This window comes from Heterocephalus glaber, unplaced genomic scaffold, assembly GCF_053883595.1.
Source record: "Heterocephalus glaber isolate CG9 unplaced genomic scaffold, H.glaber_assembly_v1.0 deba00001610, whole genome shotgun sequence".
NCBI lineage: Eukaryota > Metazoa > Chordata > Mammalia > Rodentia > Bathyergidae > Heterocephalus > Heterocephalus glaber.
Genome location: NW_028258381.1, coordinates 7,832,038 through 7,841,845, shown reverse-complemented (window position 1 = coordinate 7,841,845; position 9,808 = coordinate 7,832,038). Strand labels below are relative to the sequence as shown.

The 9,808-nt window shown below is 37.4% G+C and overlaps 1 protein-coding gene and 1 pseudogene across 1 annotated transcript in view; one reads left to right on the top strand and one right to left on the bottom strand.

Moving 5' to 3' along the window:
• The window catches only part of LOC110345400 (E3 ubiquitin-protein ligase HACE1-like), a 109,373-nt gene that overhangs the window by 23,697 nt on the left and 75,868 nt on the right, over window positions 1-9,808 (top strand). Inside the window, 2 exon segments of the mRNA XM_087196026.1 lie at window positions 2-90; window positions 7,281-7,411. Coding sequence (XP_087052152.1) covers window positions 2-90; window positions 7,281-7,411 — 220 coding nt within the window.
• Window positions 7,832-8,583, bottom strand: LOC101721773 (C1q-related factor pseudogene; annotated as a pseudogene).

The following is a 9,808-nucleotide window of genomic DNA, read 5'->3' as shown; positions in this document are numbered from 1 at the left end:
GACAGAAGAAATGCGTGCATAAATTATTAGAATACGGTGGTGATGTCAACATTTGTAATAATGAAGGCCTTACAGCAGTAAGGGCTCAGAGTTTTAAAATACTTTATAGAAATAATCTTAAATGTGATGATAATGCAAAGTGTAGTACAAGTTTTCTACAAGTTACTTCTTTATAATTAAGAAGGTGCAGAATGATTCGAGGTATAATTTTCAGTTAAATATATAAGAAAAGTTGTAGTTCACTGTATTTCTCCCCTCTTTCATTTATTTTGAAGTTTTATTCCCCTGTCTTCTGTCACTGACTTTTAGTGGACTTCTTAGGAACATCTCTGCCAAAGTATGTATCAATTCATTGTAAGAGAGTTACTTTGCATTGTGATGTGTAAGTACTTTTGATATGTTTGTATGACTAGGCAGAAAGGAAAAAAAAGTAACACAAGGACTGAACATTCTCTGTATTTCCTGCACTCAGAGATAGATAACCATTGTTAACATTTTGGCTATATTCTTTCAGACTTGTTATGTGTTAAACTGGCATTTTTATCCATTTCCCCCTTAGTTTTATTACAAAACTAAGTTAATATATTTTTATCAACATAGATATTGTGGGGAAGTGGTATGGGATTTTGCTGAAGGGATTGTTGAAATCTCAAAATTTTAACTAAATCATTATTTGAGCATTATTCACTTTAGAAGTAGAGATAAAATAGAATTATGCAGGGGACTGCACTATTGATTATGCCCAAAGCAGGCTATAAACAGTGCAGTCTGTGAAGAGTTAACCCAATTGGCTTGTTTTGAGAAATGAGTCTGGCCGAAGCCTACATGCCGAGGTCAGAGTAACTCGCACCCATATTCCCTTCCCACAACTAAAACCTTAACTAGAAGGACAGTGTTTGAATTACAGTTATATATTTTGTCTGTTCTGTTCCTAATTCAAGAATTCTTTGTGTTTTTCCTTTACAAGCCTTGTCTCCAATAATTTTCACAGAAACCGCAGGACTGCGCATTTTCTCACATAGTCCTGCTCTTGCACATAGTGCGCCTTTACTCCAATTGATTACCAGTAAAAATCAGTGGCTTGTACTGGCCAGCACTTTTGTCATTTGCACCGGCATTGGTTTTCCTGGCCTCTGCTTTCTATCTCTTAGTTCTGTCTTTTGGGTTTTTTTTCTCAGGCCTGCATCATACACTGAGTAAGAGACTGGATCCTACTGCAGGGGTTTCCAGTAATGCTTCAGGGGTCCCATTGTTTTTTTGTAGTACCAGGGATTAAACCCAGGCCTTCGTGCATGCTAGGCAAGTGTTTGAACTATATTTCCATCCCTCTAAATTCTTTGGGCTAGCCTCAGACTTGCAATCTTCCTGTCTTAACCTCCTGTGTACCTGGAATTAAAGTACAGGGATGTGCCTCCATGTGTGGCTGGAGCAGTTATTTTGAAGTTGCAGGAGATGTTAATTTTTTTGTTAAATTTAACTTTCCTTTGGTAGTACTTATAGATTTTGAATCATAATTTGTGAGTAAAAACAGCATTGAATATTTACTTACCAAGCTTGGTCTCAAGGCCAAGCTTGGTACTTTTGATTAAAAATTTGGGGAAGGAGGCATAAGAAGAAACTTCTAAAATTTGCATTTTTCTGAGTGGATTATTGTAGAATAAGCTCAATCGTGATTTTATTTTACAAAATCTACAGTTCCCATGAAAATTCATATTTCCTTATATACTAACAATATAACACCAATACTTGATAAGGAAAAGTTGTATTCTGAATACCTACTGAATGCTTAATGATGTAGTAGATGATACAGGGGATTATATAAACCCCTGGAAATGACATAGATCTTTCCTTTGAACATTACCCAGTTTAAGCAAGATAAAATATTCACTGTTAATCTGTTTAATTGCAGAAGGTTTTATCTGCTATTATTTCCCCTTTCATTCCTGAACTGTAAGGAAGATGGAGCTGTTTTTAAATAAAATTTTTATTTAATAAAATAATTCATGTATGTATTTTAGTCATCTCATTCTATAAAACTTGTTATAGAAAATGGTTTCTTAGCCTTTCTCCTTAAACTTCCCCCTCCAAGTGTACCTCTGCCTAGGCAATTCCTCTCATATTTTAATGGATTTGAAAATTTTATATTTTTAATCTAAACATGCAAATGCTACCTTCTGATTTTAGGCATCACCTATTAACATTTTGGAAGATGAAGCTATTGTTCTCTTTTTTAGCCCCTTTCCCCATTCATCATGTATAAGCAAGCACATTTCCCTCATGTCCTTTCACTGTAGTCATTATAATTTTAGTTAAATGAATTTTCAGTGTTCTTTTTTTTTTAACTAAAGAAAAACGATTCATAGTTATGGCAAGTAATCTTCTATAGTTACTTTTCTTTTTTCTGCCTAGCATTTTATCTATGGTAAATAATTGTCTTCTTTAAAAAAAAGAAATTGAGAGAATTGTAGATTCACATACAGTCTTAAGAAATAATACCCAGAAATCCCTTATACCTTTTGTCCAGTTACCCTTCTTGGTAACATTTGCAAAACTAGAACATAATATCATAGCCAGGATATGGATGCAGTTTATCTTGTTGAAATTTCCCCAGTGTTATTATGTGTGTGTGTTTATTAAGTTCTGTACAGTTTTATTACTTGTGTATGTTCTATGTTTACCACTGTAATGTTCTAAACTTTCCAACACCACAAAGATCTCTTGTATTGTCCTTTATTATCATACCTTTCTCTTTCATACTCCATGCCTAACCCCTGATAATCACTAAATCTGTTTTCCATTTCTAAAAGTTTGTTATTCAAGGATGTTATATAAATGGAATTATCCTATATGAAATCTTTTGGTGTTGGCTTATTTTGCTTATCATGTTCCCTGGAGATTTATCTAGGTTGTTGCATATCAAGTTTGTTCCTTCTTAGGGCTGAGTAGTAGTATATGGAGTGGATGTACTGTTGTTTCTTTTAACTGTTAACTGACTGTTGAAGAACATCTGAGTCATTTTGGGTTTTGGGATATTAGGAGTAAAGCTGCTGTAAACATCAACATTAGTGTGCAAGTTTTTGTGTGAATTTAAGTTTATGTTTCTTTGGGGTAAATGTTTAACCATTTGGTTGCTGGGTTGTATGATATGTGGTTTCGTGTTTAGTTTTAAAATACTCTTGCCTGTTGCCTATTTATGGTTGTGCCACTATACAGTATGTTCCCACTAGTAATATGAATGATCTAGTTTTTCACCTTCATTGACAACTGTTGGTGGTGTCACTTTTATTTCAGCCATTATAATGGTTGTGTGATGTATCATTTTGCTTTAATTACTATTTTTCTAATTGCCAGTAATGTTGAACATTTTTTCATAGGCTTATGTCCTTTGTATACCTTCTTACATGAAGTAAAATACCAACTTATGTATGTCATTTGTCCATTTTCTAAGCTTTGACTTTTAAAAAAACTGTTGGGAGAATTCTTTATATATTCAAGAGAGTACTGCCCATTCAAATATGCGATTTTGAAATAGTTTCTTCCAGTCTTTAATTTGCCTTTTCAGGCTATTAACAGGATCTTTTGAGAGCAAAAAAAGTTTTAAATTTTGATGAAGTCCAGTTTATCAGTGTTTCTTTTTATGGATTGTGCTTTTGGTACTAAGTTGAAGACCTCTTCCTAGCCCTAGCTCCTGAAGATTTTCTCCCATTTTTTTTTTTCTAAATGTACTATACTTTTCACATTTTCTGTTTATATCTGTGATTTCTTTTGAGTTAATATTTGTATAATATGTGAGGCTGAGGTTAGGGTTAATTTTGGTTTTTTTGCCTGAGAATGTTCAATTACGTTAGCATTACCTTTTGAAAAAGCTATCTTTTCTGCATTAAATTGGTTTTGAATTTTTCTCGGAAATCAGTTGGGTTATTTGTATGGTCCTCTTCTGGGCTCTGTATTCATTCCATTGATATGTGTTTACAAGAACCACACTGTCTTGATTATTGTAGCTATATATATACTAAGCCTTAATATTAGGAGAGTAGAGCCAGGAATTTAGCTCAGTGGTGCTGCACCTGCCTCTCAAGTGCAAGGTCCTGAGTTCGATCCCTGGTACCAAAACAAAATTTAGGAGAGTATTTCCTCCCACTTTATTTTTCTGTTTCAGAATTGTGTTAGTTATTCATTCCTTTGCCTTTCTGAATACATTTTATAATAAATTTGTCTGTTCCTACAGAAAAACCTTCCTGGGATTCTGACTGGAATTGCATTAAACCAGTAGATCAATTTGGGGATAATTGACATCTCTACTGTGTTGAGTCTTTCAATCCATAAACACACTTCTCTCTGTATTTATTTAGGTCTTTGATTTCTTTCATTAGCATTTAGTACTAGGGATTTTGTATATGTTTTGTAAATGGTATTGTGCTTTTAGCTGAGTTTCTGCATGTTCATTGTTAAAATGTAGAAATGCAATTGTTTTTTGTGTGTTGATCTTATGTTCCACCTCCTCTTGAATTCAGTGTGTGTGTGTGTGTGAGAGTGTGTGTATTCCTTGGGATATTCTATATAGATAATCATAAACTCTCTAAATAGAGTTATATTTATTACTTTCCAATCTCAATGTCTTTTACATCTGTTTCTTGCTTTATTGAACCTTTCAATTTTTCTTTTTATAGAGTGGGAATGGAACTCAGGGCTTGTGCATGCTGAGCAAGTACTCCTCCATTGAGCTACATCTCCAGGCTTTGTTTTCTATTTTTTAAGTTTTTTAGGTATTTATTACTATTTGTAAATATTACCCTAAAATGTAGTCAGTGTTTTTTAAGTCCTTGATTATGTGTTGCGGGAACATGTAATGGAGATTCTGTCCTCTCCAGGCTGAGTTGATTAGTTTCTAGTTCTGCTGAATAGTTACTCAGAATGTTTCATTGCCATTGTCTTAGATTGTCTTTTTGTCTTTGTCTTGCTTTGAATTCTTTGTTATATGAGTTCCATGTCTGTCTTTCCTAATTGTTTTGTAACTTTGGTGGAGCACATCTTTGATAAGTTTTTGAGAAGAGGTGCATGGGAAGTAAGTTTGTTGTTGTGGTATATGTCTAAAAATGACTGGAGTCTTTGAGTTTATCAAAATTTATATATATAATTTATAAAATTGATTAATGATAATTTATAAAATGATAATTTAGCTGAAAATAAAATTCTAGATTGAGTATCATTTTCTCTTAGCATTTTGCATTGCTTCTTTGTCTTCTAGCTTTCAGTCTTAAAGCTTGGTGCTGCTATTAGTTTTTTTTTATGACTGGAGATTGGACTCACGGAGTGCTGATGTACATCTTCAGTGCCCTTTTTTGTTTTGAGAAAGGTCTTGCAGATTTGCCCAGACTGACTTACCCCAGCCTTCCAAGTCTCTGAGCTTATGAATATGCATCAACATACCTAGTTTGATTCTTGCTTTATTTACATAAATCCTGTTTTTTCTGCCTAGAAACTTACAGAATCTACTCTGTCCTTAGCATTCTATAATTTCCTCATTATATGTCTCAGTTGGATTTATTTTATCCATTTGGCTGGATAATATAGTGACCCTATTAATCTAGAAACATAAAATGGAAATAGATTTTTGTAAAGTAGGATTCATGATTTTCACTCCTCTGTTTTTTCCTTTTGTACACTTATTGTTTGACTATTAGACCTAGAATAGCCCAGCGATTTTCTTGCCTTTTCTCTTATTTCTTATTTTTCCTTTGTGCTTTATGGAGACTTCTTCAGTATCATCTTCTAAATCTTCTTTTACATTTGTATGTCGTGATCACATTACTACTTTCCAAAGGTTCCTTTTCGGTTTTTTTCTTATCTTTAAAAAACAAAAATAAAAAACAGTATTCTGTGATGTGATTAGTTTGTTCTCTGAGAGTATTAATAATTTTTTCATGATTGTTTTTTTCCCCTTTATCTTTTGTATGTGTGTGTGTGTGTTATTGTCTTTTAAATTAGATAAATCTATCAAGTGTTTGGTGGAATAAGAGAAAGCTGTTTGAAAGCCTTGTGGTTCCTTAGGCAGTTACTCTTGCTTGAGCCAGTTAGATTCCTCAGAGAGAGCTTTTCAAACTACAGTACCAGGAAAGTGGTAGCACTGTGGTTGTTGCATAGGGAAGAATGCTTTGGGATGCCAAAATTCAGGTGTGAACCAGCATTTAATCTCCCCTTTTTAATGTGGTTGGTACTTGTGGTTCATTGTGTTTGGTGTTTCTCATCTACAGGCTCATACTCTGTCAGATTAACGAGTGGCCCTTACTATCCTTGCAGAATTGGAAAAGGGTAGGGATATGAGTATCTCACTCTTATTAAACTTTCAAGTGACTTGGTTTTAGTCCCACCTTCACCTTTACTTCAAGAGGTACATAGTGCCTTCTACTGATTCTAGAGTCTTCAGTGGTTCTATGATCTGAATTACATGTCTTCTTAGCTTTCTCTGCTTCTGACTGAATATTCTTTTTGTTCCAACAAGTCAACAAGTATTATCTGACAAGATAAAGAGTATTATGTTTTCCAGCTTCCAAAATTTGTTACTGTCTCTTTAAGAAAATACTCTTACTGTAATTTCAGTGGGGTGTTGCAAAGAAGTTGAAGCTGATGGATGTCTTCAACCTGTCACTTTAAAACAGGAATGTCTTTGTAAGTTTTTAATGAAATTAAATAAAGTGAAAAAAATACATGGATTTGAACTTTGGAATACGTAGTCCAAAATTTTTGTTGTTGTTTCTTTTTGGCATTGAACCCAGGGCCTTGTACATGCTAAATATGAGCTTTACCACTGAGCTATACCCTTGGCCCTTCTTGGCCCAAAGCTTTAACATTGGTAGATTTTAACAGTAGATTTACAGGTATAAAATTTTTCTTATACATCTTATTATTTATGTAAGATACATTTATTGCTTATAAACATAGGAACTAAAGAATGTGGCATTATTGTGTTAAATACTTTTAAAATTATGTTTGCTTCTCCCAAAGGAAAAATATCCATGCCTTTTCTCTAGAGATAAGCTAAGCTTAGAGTCCAGGGTCATCTAAGACTATTTTGAGCTATTGAGTTCTTGATTTTGTAATACAATGCAATATAATCTATATCTTGATGCATATATTTTTCTCATTGGGAAAAACTATATTGGTTTAAAATATCATTAGTTTGCACATCATGGTTAGTTGAGAAATAATAACATTATTTATTTGGTACTTTTTAATGAAACACTCTTGTATAAATGTTAAATAACTGAATGACTTCACAGATAACTGGTTAGCTGTGAATGGGCGTACAGAATTACTCCATGACCTCCTGCAGCATGTCAGTGATGTTGATGTTGAGGATGGGATGGGGCAGACAGCACTGCACGTGGCTTGCCAGAAGGGTCACAAAACGGTAAATTGAACCATGAAGATGTGCATTTGTTTTTAAAAACTTTGAATTCTTTCAAAGTTTTTCACTGTGTATATTTGGAAACAAGAAGAATTATAGCAAAATATTACTTTGTACATCACGTGAACTTTTGATTGATGCATTCTGTGTAGATGGAGAGAATAGAAAATGGTGCTTTTAACTCTGCTCAAAATATTTATAACTTTGATTTTAATTTTATTTATAATTCACAGCTTTTAATAGTTGAATATACTAAAATTTAATGTATATTTTAAAGTTATGTTTATTTTATTTTATCTTTTTTGCGGGTGGAAAGGATTTTATTAACACTTTGGTCAGAGGAGGCGCAGCTGGGCCAGGGCTTGGGGTGCTGGGGGTGGGCAGCTTCTCGGGCACGGGCAGCTCAGCAGCCCAGGCTGAGGCGCCGGCGGTGGGTCACAGGGGACAGTGCCTCGGCCTCAGCTCCCCGGTCAGGGCGGCACGCGGGGCTCAGTTGGAGTAGATGATGAAGCCGAAGAAGGTGCTGTACTTGTTGCTGTTGCCGCCATGGGCTTTGCCGCCATCCAGCTTGATGAAGACCTCGTCGCCCGCGTCCAGGTGCAGGATCACGCTGTTGCTGGCGTAGTCGTAGTTCTGGTCCGCGTCCTGGGCGATGGCGCTGGCCCGCACCAGGCCGTTCTTGCACAGGTCCGCCCACATGCTCGTGCCGTCGCCGCCCGCGCATCAGGACATGGTAGGTGAAGAGGTAGGTGCCCGGGATGCTGCACGTGAACTTGCCGCTGGCGGCGTCGTAGCTGTTGCCCAGCTTGGTGACCACGTCATCGAACTTGAGCACCTCGTAGCCCTCGTGCGGGTTCTTGAGGCCGGTGTAGAAGACCATGCGCAGCACCGTGGTGTAGGTGGCAGCGCTCACCGCGCCCGAGGCCCCCGCTCTGGGCGGGCCCTGCGGCCCCTACTCTCAGGGGGGGACCGGGGGTGGGGGTGGGGGGGGCCCCGGCTTGCCCTGGGGGCCCTGCACTAGTGTGGAGGGCGGCGGCGCGCTCTGCTCGGCGCGCGGGGTAGGGGTCACACACCATGCGGCAGGTGCCTAGCATCTTGTAGTGGCCGTCCGGGCCGCCCGAGCTCACCAGCACGGGGATCATCACGAGCAGCACCGCCGCGGCCGCCAGCAGCATCTTGCAGCCAGCGCGGAGCCGAGGCAGAGCCCGGCCGCCCGGGCCGCGCCGTCTGGGCAATGGTTCCGGCGGGCGGGGGCGCGCGCGGGGCGCCGCACTCAAGGGCGTTCCGGTGGGGCTGCGGGCATGGGGCCGGGCCGGGCCGGGCCGGGCCCCGCGCTGCTCAGCCCAGCGCCGCTCGGGCCTCGCGCCTCCCTCCCGCTGCGGGGCCGGCAGTTATGTTTATTTTAAAAAGTATTTTTTCTATATTTTACTTGTTTTACTATTAAGCTTTATTGGAATCAGTGAGGAAAGTGAATACCGGCACTACCTAAATAGTTGAAGGCTCATTACTTGTTTTCTTTTTTACTTCAGGTTTCTAAAATCGTGTCTGTTTTATGGCAGTGCGTTACTGTTGTTATTCCTATGTACAGGCATTTAATTGCTAGTCACTTTTTATTAGGATGCATTATTGCCTTATATAAAAATTGAGAATTTAAGATTTTAGATTGAATTTCTGCTTTACAATAGTTTCTTATCCCGTTTACATGACGGTTTTCCCCCCACATTTAACATTATTGATAATAGAATATCATTTATTTGGTAACCATAAAAATAACAGGATCAACCTGAAAAAGTCACTCCCAACAACTGCAAAGAGATAGTTTGTTTATTTATATACACTCATACTTTTAGGTATGTATGTGTAAAGTCTCTCTGAGTCTTGTATCTTATTGGGAGACTTCCTAGTGGAATCTAGATTTCTGTCTCTTCATACATTTTTTTCTTAACCATAGTTTGTGAAATAGGATCCCAGATGTTTACATACTTTATATATAACTACTACAATTCACAGGATATTGGACTTTTTTAAGACAGTGAGGGAAAAGTTAACATGGCTTATTAAAGGGTTAGAGAAAAGGAAGAATATAGGAACCTTTTTCTCTTTCCTGGAACTTAGTAACACCAATGTTCATTTATATTTTTTACCTTTCATTATCTGAAAATTAACTCATTGTTTTCAAGGAGTATCTGTTATCATTAGTTCTTTCTTAGAGTCTTACTAAATTAAAACAGTATTCTGTGAGGAAAAAATGATCGAAAGTGTCATAATCTTGAATAACCTCCTTAGTTCTTTTCCCCCTTCCCCTTCCCTTCATCAAACCTAGGGGCCTCACACATGCTAGGCATGCCCTCTACCAATGAGCTATATCCCCAGCCCTAATGACCCAGCAGTTTTTTGTGA